This window comes from Filicampus tigris, chromosome 4 (assembly GCF_054856515.1).
Source record: "Filicampus tigris isolate MCC_2025a chromosome 4, RoL_Ftig_1.0, whole genome shotgun sequence".
Lineage (NCBI taxonomy): Eukaryota > Metazoa > Chordata > Actinopteri > Syngnathiformes > Syngnathidae > Filicampus > Filicampus tigris.
The window spans coordinates 26,260,529-26,275,759 of record NC_141220.1 but is presented as its reverse complement, the minus strand read 5'-3'; the positions used below and the strand labels follow the sequence as shown (position 1 = coordinate 26,275,759).

The following is a 15,231-nucleotide window of genomic DNA, read 5'->3' as shown; positions in this document are numbered from 1 at the left end:
TATAAATGTGGCACGTACTGTTCGTGGTACATGGGATTTACTGAATTTAATGTTCAAACTGTGAATGGTGTTACAATGTCTTACTTTTTAATCCAGAATGGTACATTTGTTGAGTAGAGTTCCGTTGTATTTAACTTTAAAGTACAATACATTTCCATTGATTGTTATCCACCATTCATTTAGGTTTATTTTTCATTTTATGCACTACATTTTAATTGAGTCCTTATTTTAGTACATTTTACCTTCATACTTAAGCACAGTGCTGATACTATCCCAAGTGTGCATAATGTTATAGTATCTATCTACTGTCTAACAAAGTGTTTTTTGAGGCGGTACCTGTAAAAGGTTGAGCCACTGTCAGAGAATACAATGGAGTGTGAAGGTATGTGGTGTCCAAGGCATCATCCTGGACATCAAGAACTTTTTTTTGACTTGTCATTTTTTAAGGTGGATTCAAAACATAATAATAATAGTAATAATAATATCGCTCATTGCAGGATTTTTTTTTTTTTTTTTTTTTTGGTAATGTCAAAAAATCGTTTCAAGACTGCAGTCTGATAGACGTCAATTTGTCCACGCCAACCGTGATGAAAATTATAACATTACATTGAGCAAAACAAACAAGGTGGCTGTTTGGTCCCTCCCTCCCATCCTGCGTGAGCTACCTTAAGAGAAGTGGGCGGGTTTTAAACGCTTTGGACCAATGAGAAACGGCCTTTCTATTTAAACAGCGCCCATGTGTCAATCATTGTTTTTGTCCACGCCCCTCCCTCTACTCTGCAGTCAAGCTCTCAAACTCGAAAGTACGTCGACTCAATCGCCATATTGGCTTCTAGGGAGCTCCTGTGTGCACTTTCGTCTTCTGGTTTGTTTTTTTTCCCTGCAGCGGATTTAAAGTGACAAGAAGCGGCTGCGATTTGAAGGAGGCGACGCCGAGCTATCGTGGTTGACGTTTGAATGGCGTGAACGGCTTTCCCCCCTTTTCATTCTACATCGCGTTGACTATTTTTTTGGATCTTACCCAGCGAAGAGTTGTTTTTTTTCACCCCGAAAAAAAGTGGACGCTCCCGGCTGTTTTTGTGCGTTTTTCTCGGTGGTGGAGGGGGGTGGGGGATTTAAAACAGGGGGGGAAAAAAACATAGAAAAAAAAAAAAGATGTCCGATGTTCGACTTTCCAGCGGCAGCCCGACGTTGGAGCGGAGCGAGCCGCGCTTGTCGGAGCACCCGAAGCCGTCAGCCTGCCGGATCCTCTTCGGCTCGGTGGACCACAACGAGCTGCGGCGGGATTTAAAGGGACACCTGCGGGAGCTGGAGGAGGCCGCCGCCGTCAAGTGGAGCTTCGACTTCGCCTCTCACAGCCCGCTGGAGAACGACGCCGGGCTCTGCTGGGAGCTGGTGGACTGTCGCGACGTGCCGGACTTCTATACGCGGCCGCCGCGGCTGGAGCGAAGGGGTTCGGGGAATAATCGTGTGGATGTAAACGGAAACCACCGCTGCGTTGTTGGCGAGTCCACGGAGGAGCGAGCCGGTGGGCCGACGTCGTGCCCGGAGCAGTGCACCGCGTTGAGGAAAAGACCTGCCTGTCACGGTACTTAAACCCCTAACCGGACTACTCCACATTTTGTGTCCTCCCATTTTTTTTATTTTTATTTTTATTTTTGACCCTTTTTAATGCTTTTCCCAGAGCCCTCAACCCAAAGTAAGAGGTCGCACAGCAACCCGGCTGAGTATCCGAACCGGAGTCGCTCCGCCGAACACACGCCCAGAAAGAGCAGCGGAAGCCCGGGGAGACAAACGTGAGACTCACGGTGAGGATTTGTTTTGGTTCAAGGGCACCCGACACCGGTGTTGTGATACTTTTTTAGTTCGTTATTTTCTTTTAGAGGGGGAGACTCCACTCACTGCTACTTCTAGTATAATAATAAAAGTTTATCTTATTGCCAACGTGAAAACAAATATTTCTACTAAGATACCCTTCAGTGATCAGAGGGGAGATTCAGACGTTACATTAGTTACAAAAAATATGAACAATTATATAAAAAAATGTATATGTCTATTTAAATGGACTCCCTTAATTTACATCGCGTGTGATTGTTGAAATGTTGGCATTATTCAAGCGTTCGTAATACTACGTCCACGCACGCGCACGCACAGGCGTGTTTGTGCGTGAAACGGGCGCGCGCACGTTTTTTTTCCCCTCGCTGCACCTGGTTGGTAAAGTTGTAAACAACTGGCGTGCGCGACGGAGAGCGTAGTAGTAGTCTTCGTAGTAGTAGTAGTAACACGTCAGCAGCCACTGCCCTCATGCGCGTGCACGCGTGGGGGAGGGGGGTGCGCGCACATCTGTCTACGCCCCTGTGTGCTCAACTCCGAACTTGCACGTTTTTTTGGTGTGCTTTTCCAGAGTTAATTGCATTTTTGAAATTATTTTCGATGCACGCTGGACTACTTAAAGATCTTTCTAACGCAGCGGCCTCCTTTTTGTGTGTTATGTCACCGTGGAGAGCTTTAACTTTCATTTGTGGGTGTTTTATCATTCAGAGTGCTGATTTTGCAAGTGTAGTCATACTTGCTCATATTTTGATTAATACCATGTTTAATAGGGTAGTTTTTATGTTTCATAATTCAGAGCTATGAGCCTATTATGTCACAATTTCTATGGTATGTCACTTTAGACTGTTTGCATTTCATTTTTGAAACATCAAGAGTGCTCAGCAAGTATTTTCCCGAGCACTTGTCCCCGAGGACGTTAGATGTATATTTATTGCCTCTCGATTTAGAATGCTTGTATCTCTATTGAGATTATTTTTGTGGTTTTTGTTGTACCTGGTTCATAATCACAAGATTACATCATCTTAATGTGCATGTTTTGTCACGAGGAGAACTTTGAACTTAGCTTTTTAGAGTTTATTTTAACACGGTTGTAGTACTTCAAATATTGATGCTACATGGCTGTTATAATAATGCTGCCACTTTTGATCTGTTGATGAAAAACACTTTCTTTATTCCAAAAACGTGTTCAAAGTGTTGAATAATGTTCCCTGTTTTATTGAGGTTGCATGCTTTCCTTGTGATTTAAAAAAAAAAAAAAAAAAAAATTAAGCAGTTAGGTCTGGAATTGACTTGTATGCGATGTTTGTCCCGAGTCTCATCTGAATAATTCCTTGTCTGTCTCCGCCCCCCCCCCCCCCCCCCCCCCCCCACAGAGCTGAAGATTGATTTCCTCGACATATGTTGGGGGGATCCCTCCAGTGTTGGTCGACTTTTTTTTTTTGTTTTGTTTGTTTGTTTTCTCATTTTGGAAGAAGAGGAAGTACACACATCATGAGAAACATATCAGCTCTCCTCGAGGACGCTGTTGAAGCACTGATTCAGAAAAACACTAAAAAAAAAAAAAACAATTAAAAAAAAATAAGTTGTGGCACTCAAAAGAAAATATTTTTGTTACTGCCTCTGAAAAGCAGTCGATGTAGCAGTGTGCAATTAGGTTTGATTTCTGTTCCTTTGCTCCTTTTTGTACTACGTGTGTGTGTGTGTGTGAGTGTGTCTGTATATAAATTATAATTTGTCTCCATATGTAGCACATAAGACAACATTGTGATTTGAAAAGAAATGCTTTATACTTATATATATTATATATTAAAAAAAAAGACAAGGTGTGAATTTTGATTTGACTTGAAGAATTGCAGTGCAGTTGATTTCCAAAATGCTGTTTTATTTACTGAAAGGCAGTTTTGACTTTGACACAATTTAAAAAAGTATATATATATATATATATATATATATATATATATATAAATGCTTCAGTTTCTCAACAGTGTATCTTCACGCTTCCAAACTTGTCAGTGAAGAATGGTACAAATGTAGCGACTATTTTATGTTCCCTTCACAGGATTGCAAAATTCTATTTTAAATGGCCCTTAATACTTGTAATGGAGGAATTTTTTTTTTTATTTCTTGGAATCTAATTTCCTTTTGTGTCCCTTGCACACCTCAGCCTTTATTCGGATGGTGCGATGGAGTTGTGGTGTACTTTTTGAAGAAAACAAAAAAAAAAAAAAGGTGCGAAAGGGTCGTAGGTCGCGTGTTCAAGTCCTCCCCTTCGTCAAGTCACCTGCCTTAATCCTGGTTTGAATGTTCGTACAAGACCAAACTGATGGCCGCCAAGTGCTTCTTTTGACTTCACATAGTTTGACTTTGTGATAACCTTGAACTAAATCCGCATTTATAAATTTGTGTTTGGCCTGCTGAGGATGCTTGTGTGGCATCTCGAAGCTTTTTTTTTTTTTTTTGGTGGCCGAATGTTCCGAGCCCAGTTTCAAACTGGAGCAGACGGAGGAGCACCAGCTCGTCTCAGAAATGCAGTCACTATTGCCTGTGTATTTTTGTGTAAATATTTCCTTTGTACATTATTTTGTAAGAAACATAAAAACAAAACAAAAAAACAGAAATTATACTAACTTATTTATGTCAAGCTTTTTTTTTTTTTTTTTAAATGTAGAATACAAAAAAAGGTTTTTGATTCACGGTTATCCAAAGTGGCATTTACTTTATTATAATTGTATTATTTTATAAACCATATTTGTGGTAGTTTTTTTTTTTTTCCTTCTTATCAACAAGGTTGCAAACTGAGCCTAATAAGATATTTTGATGTGCATTGTTTTTTGTAATGTGTGTTCATAAAATGTGTTGCAATCAATTAAAAAAGTTGAAATTGAATCGAAATACACTTGTGACTTCTTTTTTTTTTTTTAATATACTTTCTGTGTTTTTTAAAAAAAAAATTTTTAGTACAAGGTTTGACTTGGGTTAGGGTCGTAGGCTGATGATTGACAGGCGTTTCGTCCAATCAAATAAGCAGACCACTTTCTTCAGCCACTAACATTGCATAACTGATCACAGGAACGGAAAAATATGAGCCCATGACAGCAGAGATGAAATACAGAAAGCACAAATGTAAGCAATATATTTTCACAAATATTTTCATGTATTCCCCCCAACCACCCACCCACCCCATATTTTAGTGTGGCTGCGAACAGGCTGAGCAGGAGGAAAACTTGCACAGTTCTGTGGTTTGGGCACTTAAAACTTGCACAATGAGCTTAATGTCTTCTAAAATGGGCATTATTGACATTGGATCCCTTTTTATTTGGAATGTCAGAATTTAACATCTGAAAATCAAAAGTAAAATAAAACACAACCCATATACATAAAACAATCAACTTTACAAAAAGACACTAGAATGTCAGTGTAACAACAAAAAGTGTAGTTTACGAATGTCTCGGTAAAGATCGATACAGATCGAAAATCCAGGGTATCGTTTTAGTCTGGGTAAAAAACTTTTATTCAGGACCTCCCATCTTCCTCTATAATTTTAATTGCATTATTTGTTTCATATAAATTGAAAATCTATGAAAATCTTTCAAAAAGAAACCGTTTTCTTAATAGTATAATCAAGTTTACAATATCACTGCTGTTTATAAAGTCCCCAAGCATCACAGAGGCTTTTTCTAGTTTTCATCGTAAATAAATTTCCTTCAACATTTCTTTCAAAAGGAGGACACACTATAACAACACTAAAACGAGTGTGCCAAGGACTCGACTCGGCGGAACAAAAAAATGACATTGATCAGACTTAACCAATATCCAAGTTTTTAACATTTTTTTTGTGTGCAAAACAGTCTAAGTTTCATTTAAAAATATCGGTTTTGCATACCATCAGTTATTATAAATTAATCTAAACGAGGGCTGCTTGATTATAAAAAATATATATAAATCACGATTATTTTGGTAAAAATTGAAATCCTTTATTTTTTGGCACAAGTAAGAAATATGTATTTCTTTGAAACACTGTAATTATGCAAGTTCAGAGACCAAACAAACTTTATAAAATTAATTGTAAAATAAAAAAAAAAATGGTGCCAATGGTATATATTCAAGTATGACTTCCTTGTGTAAACAAACAGTGTACTGGATATAAATGCATATTAATGATCGTTTTTTACGATTGTGCCAATTTTGTAATCGTGGAGTGTAATAATTGTAATTGTAATTGAATTTCGATTAATTGCCCAGCCCTAACGTAAATATCCTGTCCCAGTGGAAAAGGCAAGCAAAAATGTCCTCCCACCTCCTGTATGCATTGTATTTTTCTTAAATAGTTTCCTTTGACTGTGTGTGTGTGTGTTTTTTTTTTTAAAGCACATACATGCAGTGAATGGTTATATCAGTTAACATTATGTTTATCCTCACAACTTGGCCAAAGATGACCTTTCCTTGTGTGTACAGACAAATGTTCCCATTATGTGTACGTGAAACCTCCATTCCAATAAAACTGGGACATTGTGTTTTGTCAAACTTTTAAATTCCAATACTTCAGGTTATTCGAAAACATTGTACGAATTTTTGTTATGTTTATTTCTTATTCCAGGGTCTGCGCTAAACGCCAACTGCTAAAACTGAAATACTGCTACATATGGCCATTTAGTAACTGTTAAGCCTATAATCTTATTTCATTCTGTGTGCACTTATCGCTTACTGCTTGATGACACCATCGAGCAAATGAAGCAGGATTGCTTCAAAACAACCAATTGGCTGGAAAGCCTCAATGATTCGTTAAGCTGAATTTTATTTGCTGTCACATTATTTCATACTTAAAATCATTTCAAGATTTCATCTGCTATACTGTACAGCAGGATTGTAGTACATGACCACTTGACGGCGCCATAGAGCAAACGAAGCACCATGAAGCTTTGAACCAGGTGCGAAGCCATTGGCTGCAAAGCTTCACAAAGCTTCATGAAGCTTCATTTGGCAATTGTCCAATCAATCAAGCACGAATTTCACCTACAAACCTTTAACAGCGAATAACAATATTCATGAGTTTCAACATGAACAATTTTGCCTATTCAATTGAATACATGTTGAAAGGAATATGCAAATCATTGTATTCTGTTTCTATACGACTTTTACACAATGTCCCAATTCCAATGTCATTGGATCACAATTTGTGATCAATTCCAATGTCATTGGAATTGGGGTTTGCATGTGTGAGTGCATGGAAAGACGCATTTGATACAATTTCTGTGTGTGTGTGTCGATGGAGGAACAGTGTTTCCATTTTGGGTGATTTGAAAGACAGCAACGTATTTCAATTGTGTGTATATGAATAGACAGTATTGAAATCCGTTTGTTTATTTTTGTTCACGCTTTGTTTTTTCCCCTTTGTTGTAGAAAATTTGCTGTCATTGACAACGACGCTGGCTTGGAAGACACTCCACCTGTGTCTTCTTGTTGTTTCCCCCACTTCCTGCGCGCCAACCACAGGAAGCCACCTGCAGCCGCATGTGTCTGCGCACGCGCGTGCTTGAGGTGAGACCGGGTGACGGGTTCGGGGTCCGGTCGTGAAGTGTGCAGGTGGGTAACCTCAGCTCAAGCCATCCACCCCCCCATCGTGAGTCGGCCGGGCCTATTGTCCCAGTGTGTGGGCCTTTGTATGGAGGGCCATTGTGAGGGGCCAGGGGCCGGCCACTGTTGTGTCTGGGGCTTCTCTGTGCAGACAAAGGTGGGACCCCCCCCCCCCCCGTCTACAAACCTACACCCCCCCCCCCCCCCCCGCCCCAACCTCAGACTGATTGCTTGACTAGTTGGCTTGCTGGTTGACTAACTAACTGACTGCAAGCGTGCGTGTCAGCCCAACGTGTGACGTCGTGTCTGATATTGTCTTATTCAAGCCAACAACCGTTGTGGAAAATTGTGTTAGTTGCTTTTGTTTCTTATGTAGGGGTGAAATAAAATGTGGTCACAATATACTTAGGTACAATATAACATGCGCAAAATACGAATTTCTGGTCACAAACTACAAATCAGTACAGTATAATGTCCGCACAAAATACTAATTTGGGGTCACAAAATACAAATTGGTAACACGTGTACAAAATGCTATTTGTGGCCACAAAGGTATGCACAAAATAATTTTGAGCCATTAATTCAGTATAAGGTGCGCACCAAATATAAATGGGTATAAACTAAATTGGTATAACGTAACCGCAAATAATTTCTGGCTATAAAGTAGGTATAGCATTATATGCACAGAAAAATACATTTTGTGTGGGCCTTTTTGACACTTTAGAGAATCAAAAAGAAAAAAAATAAAATCATTCCAATATTTGTGCTTTTGTGAAATATTTAAAGCCGTGACAGAGGGAAAAACATTTTGATGAATCTAGATAGCTAGCTAGTTGTCCAACTTGCTAGTTGGCAATCTAGCTAGCTAGCTACTGATGGGAAAAAAAATGGTGGCACCGAAGTAGCTGTATTGTGCCCGCAAAAATAATTTGTGGCCTCAAAATAGGTCTAAAATGCTCACAAAATATTAATGTTTGTTCATAACGCTGGGATAACTTGAGCACAAAATGCTAATCTGCGGCTACAGAATACTGTACGTATGAATCAGTGTAATGTATGCACAAAATACTAATTTGTGGCCATGGAATGTAAATTGGTAAAACATGCACACGAATATTTCATTTTGACCAAGTAGGTTGTGCACAATATGCTAAATTATGGCCTTGAAGTAAGTATAACATGCACAACCAATAATGTACTCATTTGTTGCCACAAAATAGGTATATGTTTCACAAAATACAAATTGGTATAACATAACCAACAAATAGTCATTTCTGTCCATTAAATAAGTGTAACATGAACATGAAATATGATGTGGCCACAAAGTAGGTACAATACTAAAATAAAATAAAACTACCCACACCCTGTGAACACACCTGACAGACACGTTTAGTCGTGAACCAGTAAGCTTTTAATCTATTTATTAAAGTAATGGGTTTACCTTGTGAACACATGTAGCATGATCAGAGTTGTCAAACAACCTGTAATTACACGTTCTTAGGTAGAACACGGCTCTTTTAGTGTGTGTGCTTTTTGACTGCAGACAACCGGAGGCAAACTCGACACAGTGGCGCAATAATTACGCAGTGCCAACAAAAATGTTGAGCATGCTAAAAATCTCCTCGTTGTATCGCTATAATTTGTTTTACTGGCCCTTTTTGACAAGTCACTTGTGAGATGGTAAAATAGTTTGCAGACATTAGTCAAAGTATTAAGCGTTAGAATGTCTAACTAGCAAGTTGTGCTAACTTGCTACTAGCTAGCAAAAAGCTTGTTCACTCTCACAGCTTTAACCACTTAACAACATGGATAAAGACTAAGTAATGATTTTATCTTTAAAAATGCGGTGAAGTCAACACATCTACTTTTGCCAATGGACTAATCATCAAGTAGCTAGCTAGCTAGGTCGCCAACTAGCTAGCTATCTAGATTCATCAAAATGTTTTCCACTCTTTCACAGCGTTAACTATTTCACAAAAGCAATAATATTGGAATGATTTGATCTGTTTTTATCAATTCTCTAAAGTGGCAAACAACCACTTTTACCAATTGACAAATCATTTGGGTGCTAGCTACCTACCTGGAAACACAATTCTATTGTGTAATTGAATTAAATAATGAGTAACTAAATTAAATGACTAATTGAATTGAACAATGCTCTGACATACGTTTACAAATGTAACAAGTCTGGTTGTGTGTGTGTGAATGGACAAAGATGTTCACCTTATGAGAGGAAATGAATGGACGGACAAATAATTAGTGCCGGTGCCGTCAAAAATGTTGATGTGGACTTGATGAAAAATGTGCAAATTGCTGTGCAAATATTTTGGGGATTTTGTTGTTTCCTTGCTCCTGTTTCACAGCAATGAATTGCCATGCACTGTTAGGCTTGAATGAAAATGAATGAACGCTATTTAATCTTCTTTTTTTTTGCAGACACCATTTACTCTCAGAATTGAGTTAATGCCATTTTCCCCGTTTCTGACACGTGGATAAACATGAAGATGGACTTTATTGCTGAGAGCAGCATACCAGGAGGCTCCATAAAAGGAGTCAGAAATAACATACGATCATCACAGCCTTGCTAAAACAAGCCAAATCCTTTTTGCGCAATACTTCATGTACAGTATCGACTGATTTCCCCGCCACACTCACTGCAGCGAGGGACACAGCCGCGGCTAAAAAAAGACTACAAGCGAAGAGGTTGAAGTGCAGCCACGATGATGCAATCGTGGCTCTTCTTGCACAAGAAAAGTCACTTCTTCTCTTCACAGTCCATCAGCGCCACCCGAACACGACCGCCAGCCAGCTTTGAGGAAATTCCAGCCAAGCGCCCCCCCGACCGTCCTTTTCCTCGCAATGTCAGCTGTGTGCTAGCAAATGTCCCCACTTCCTGGTTATCTTTTCCTGTTGGCCTCCCCAGCACTTCATATAAGCCGCAAGTTCCTCTCCATGCTTCCTGATTGCGTCATCAGGCCAGGCCCTTGGCGCTCACCTTAGCTCTTACATGTGGTCGGAGAAATCAGCTTGACCGTGTCATTTCTGATGAGTCACGCTGCCCACTTTTTTTTTTTCTCTCTTCGTAGAGATGACTGAAAAGGCTTTAGTAGAGCATAATTACAGCTAAAATATGTCTGTGATAAAACAATAGTAAAAGTAGGTAACAATGTGTTTTTCCTCCTCTAAAAGAAAGTTCAATGCGATGAAGCGGAGGCAACTATTACTGAGTCGCTAAAATCATCAGCTGTCTGGTTAGCAAGCTAGCAACAGTGTTTCATTCAGTAAATGAATTATGTTTCGTGATGAGAGGTTCAGATAATGGCCGCCATCACTGTGGAACTGCCCGTGAATGAATGGACCTGGTGCCAGTTACATTATGTGTGTATACAAAACAAAGGCAACAAAACTATTCTTTTGCCATTGATAAAGGAAAAGGTTGGACTAAAATGGTGTTCCAGCAAAGTGGGAAAAATGAAAATAGGTGTTTCATTACATAGTGACGATCAAAGAATATTTTTGTTTGTCAACCGGGGGAATAAAACTTTGTTTTGATTAAAAAAAATAAAAGATTAAATAAAAAGAATGAAACATATTTTTTTTCATTGAACATTATATATATATATATGCATGCTTACTTTGTATATTATAGGGAATAGATTCTTAGATCTCTTACGCCCAAACATGGATAGAACAATAATTTCAATAACATTTCAACATAGTCTAATTGAAAGAAATATATAAATAATAAGATGTTTTGCGGCCAATTGAATAAAAAGCATAAGCCGAAAGGATAACAACATTGAGCAAACTGGGCAAGAAAAAAAAGAAGAAAAAAAAAAAAAAAAAGAAAACCGTACAAAAGTACATAAAAAAAAATTATGCTTGTTTTGTCATTAAACAGTCAAGACATATTCGACTAAGCATATTTATCTAGTAAGCGTTTGTCCATACTTTGACGTGAAGTTTTGTAATATTTGCAATTCCCGTGCAAGTGAGGTGTACACCCGCGCGGTGACGCGACGGGTGTGTGAGCGTCTGATGTGATGCAACAGTGTGTGTGTCATTCTCATAAGTCATAAGCGTGGTCAGAATTATTCCAGTAACTTCAAATCGATCTTGAAGTGCATTTCTGTTCAAGCCATTCAATCACATTCTGGCTAAACGAGTGACACCGAAAAGAAAAAAAGAAACCAAAAGTGGGCCCACTTCTCTCTTTTGGGGAGTAATAAAACAGAACAGACTGCAAATGAAAAATATCCAGAGTTTCTCTTCCTCTTTCTCTCTCTCTCATTTCGGTTCTGTTGCCCTCATCAGGAGGCGCACGGGCCTCATTTCTGCCGCCGTGAAAAGATCCTGGCCATAAAAACGACAGAACATGCTGGATGAGAAAAACAGAGTACAGCACCGCGGATACGAAAGTCATCTGGGCGCTCTGGTCGAGCAGCGCCTGCTCCACTATATTCAATTTTTCTCTTTCTGGGTTTTGCTTTTCACTTGTGGATAAAGGGGGCTCGCCCCTTGTGGGGATATTCGGTTGCCTCGCTCTGGAAATGTGAGCAGATATACAATCAAATAGCGTCTTTTTTTTTTTTTCTTTTTCTTTCCAACTTGGAAAGAAAGCAACATAAATCTAGCCAGGAAGCGGCGGCGGACAAACGGCGGGCCCTCGCACTTTCATGCTTGTCAGGGCACGTGAAGGAAATGTCACAGTTGACCTTGAAAGTGAAAGTCATCCAGTTATGTAAACCAGGCCTCGCGTCGGTAGCATAGCATTAGCATTTTCAATTAACGCGCAATCGACAGTTTTTGCGGGGAGGTCCGGGGGACAGATAAGCGGAAAAAAAAATGGTTTGTTTTGAATGTTTGCATCTTGTGTTGAATGCTGGACAATTTTTCAATCAATCTGAGATGACAAGAAATGCTATTTTAGATCGGGACAAAATATGTGCTCTGAATATAGTTCATTTTTCATCATACATTTCTTCATGCTTGTATAAAAGGTCCAATATGTTAATCCAACAACGGAAGGTTTGACACTAACAACAAAATGACAACATACTAAGGATATAGCAATATTAGCCCTACTCATGTTGTAGTATAAGACCCAGTGTAAGCGTCCCCAAAGCCATGTCCACCATCTAGTGGTGAATGGTGATATTACAACTTAAAAACGACAGTCGACGCATATTTGCATCTTGACACCCTTGAATTTGCGTAGTTGCAATTTTTTTTTTTGTCATTCCCCCCAATATTTCGTTTTTTTTTCCCCCGGGATTTATTTCCTCCATTTACCTCAATTTTCTGTGGAAAATGTATATTGAATGTTTATCGATGCTTTAAAAGACCCTTAAGTTTTATTTCTTAAAAAAAAAAAATCGGTATACATCAACACGCGACAGACTCTCCATAACAACCCAGCTAAACTTAGCTCCTCCCGATACACAAAGCTTGTCTCTCAGTGGAGATATGTCACTTCGAAATACTTCCTTGACACCTTACTGTACTGTACAATCAGACAGGGTTTTGACGGCCACTTGTGGTATTTTAGGGTGGATCAGAAAAAAAGCACAAACAGGTGATCACCTCAGATTTAAAGTCTTTAATGAAGCTGCCATGCTTGATTTGGGATGAAAATGTATAGACAAAAAAAAAAAAAAGCAATGAGACATTTTTCGGGGTTGGGCTACTATCTGGTTTTGCCTGTCACAAGGATGATGACTTAACGGCTTGTGCGTGCAAACCTCACACACGTCACTTCTCAGAATGCAGTCTGTGAAAAGCATAATAACGAAAGAGCATATTGCATTGTCAAGCATCTTTGGATTTTTTTTTGCTTCCTCATTCCTCACAAAATAAAAAAAGGGGCACGCATGTTAAAATAAACAGAGTGCACTAAAGGTGGTCCATGCTCTTGAACTTTGATTGACAATCTAATTGAAAAAAAAAAAAAAAAAAGGGTTAAAAAATACATATCAACTAAAAAGTGTCTACAGATTTTGTCTTTGTCAATATTAGAAAAATCTACAAAAAAAAATGGTTACAAAAAATGTATTAGTAAGGGGAGTAAAAGTGGTTGAGCATCCATCTATAATTAGAATGCTTATCCTGTATCCTGTAAAAATACTGTACAGCTTTATTAACACTGGTAATCACCTCAATACATAATTGTAATAAAACACGTTTTACAGAAGACACAACCGAAATTTAAGGAAAGTAATTCTCTTTTGAAAGATGTACACTTCATAAACTATCAAATGCATATACAGTATGTTAGATTACAATATGAGTAAGTGGTTAAGCTAATACTAAAATGCTTATAATGTATGCAAGAACATTGCTGATAATAACACAGAACAATGTAAGTGTCTATAAAATCAAAACCAAATTACATTGGAGCAAAAAAAAGGAGAAAAACAAATAGTTCATAGCAGATAGTTAGCAGTTCTTTCAAAAAAAAAAAAAAGCATACCACAAAGAGGTTTACACATGAAATATTTAAACAAACCACATACAGTAACTCTGCCTTATTAAAGTCTGCGAGTTTGAGCCGAACACACAATGCAAAACGCTAACAAGCTAGCAACAATGTTGCAATTGTAACCCTTCATGCAACGGCTATTTGAACAAAAACGGTGCAGCAACAGACAGACAGACAAAAATAACAATATTCACAGGCATGTAGTCTTTTCCCTGTGCGTAAAACGACTAATCCGGTTACGCAACTTCCTCAGCCTAGAAGAGACTGCCTTCTTCTTGTATTTATTTTGTAATTATACGTAATTATATAACCTGAATCCTTTAGCGTGCGGCGACAACGACAAAAAACGACAAAAGAAATACATTTGAAAAACATGTACGTGTATGTTTTTGCACAAGAACTAGAGAACTAAAAAAAAAAAAAAAAAAAAAAAAAAACCTTGTGCGTGTGTGTTTACTTGTACGACAAGAGCTCTCGCTTGTCCAGCTGTCCTCAATGCTCGCCAGCCAACCTGCAGACCAAAGCCCAGCACGCCACTGAAGCCTTTCCAGTTCCCCAGCCAGGAATGTTCTCCCCGTCTGGGTTAAAAGTCGTCAATATTTGACCTAGAAAAGGCCAAAGCCAACAGCCCCCAATCAAGCCACTCTTGCTCCATGTCCATCTCCACTCAGTGTTTGTTTAAACCAGGGGCGCCCCTTAAGTTGATCGTGATCGACTGGTCAGCGTCAAAGATAGTCAAAGGTCGATTGTATGTTGGTTGAAAAAGAAAACGCTAGACCTCAGTTGTCCTTTTTTTTCCTCGATGTAAGCGGTCACGCTTGACCCAGCCGCTCGGCCTCGGGAGGGGTTTCTAGGGCTTGGCCGGGTCCGGAACGGGAGACCGGGTGGCTCCGGCGTGGACCCTTTGGACGGGTTGTGTTGCTACTCTTGGCTGCCTCGTGCCGGTCTGGTCACTGAGATGGGAGGTGATGAGCACACTGGAAAAGATCTCCAAGATCCACGTCAATAAATAAGGGCTTAACTGTGATTTTGACCTTTCAAGAGGGGCCGTGTCAGTATCCAATGAAAATGTGAATCTCCAAATTCACTTTTTTTGTGTGTGTGTGTGTTTTGTCTAAAACGCACAAAAAGCGCAATTGTCTTTTTATGCTTTTAAAATTTTTTAAAAATTTATTTACAGTAGCTATAAAAAGTCGACACACCCCTGTTCGAATTCCAATTTGTGATATAAGAAAATTGGTCCAAGACGAATCGTTTCAGAAGTTTTTCCAGTGTTGTGAGCATTGTGATTGTTTGAATGCTAGCAAAATAGTAAAAAAAAACATATATACATATGCACTTAATCA

At 39.0% G+C, this 15,231-nt stretch overlaps 1 protein-coding gene across 1 annotated transcript; it reads left to right on the top strand.

Annotated features, from left to right (window-relative positions):
* The first annotated feature begins 746 nt into the window (after positions 1-746).
* cdkn1bb (cyclin dependent kinase inhibitor 1Bb) lies at positions 747-4,725 on the top strand. Its single transcript, XM_086029424.1, has 3 exons — positions 747-1,588; positions 1,685-1,808; positions 3,207-4,725. Exons 1-2 carry the CDS (start codon positions 1,156-1,158, stop codon positions 1,798-1,800), a joined length of 549 nt encoding a protein of 182 aa, XP_085885550.1. The 5' UTR covers positions 747-1,155; the 3' UTR covers positions 1,801-1,808; positions 3,207-4,725.
* The last annotated feature ends 10,506 nt before the right edge of the window (positions 4,726-15,231 follow it).

Excerpts from the sequence above, each read along its gene's own strand:
- cdkn1bb (XM_086029424.1), top strand. The coding sequence starts at position 1,156 with ATGTCCGATGTTCGACTTTCCAGCGGCAGCCCGACGTTGGAGCGGAGC. Across the intron at positions 1,589-1,684 it reads GAAAAGACCTGCCTGTCACG|AGCCCTCAACCCAAAGTAAG; the intron begins GTACTTAAACCC and ends TGCTTTTCCCAG.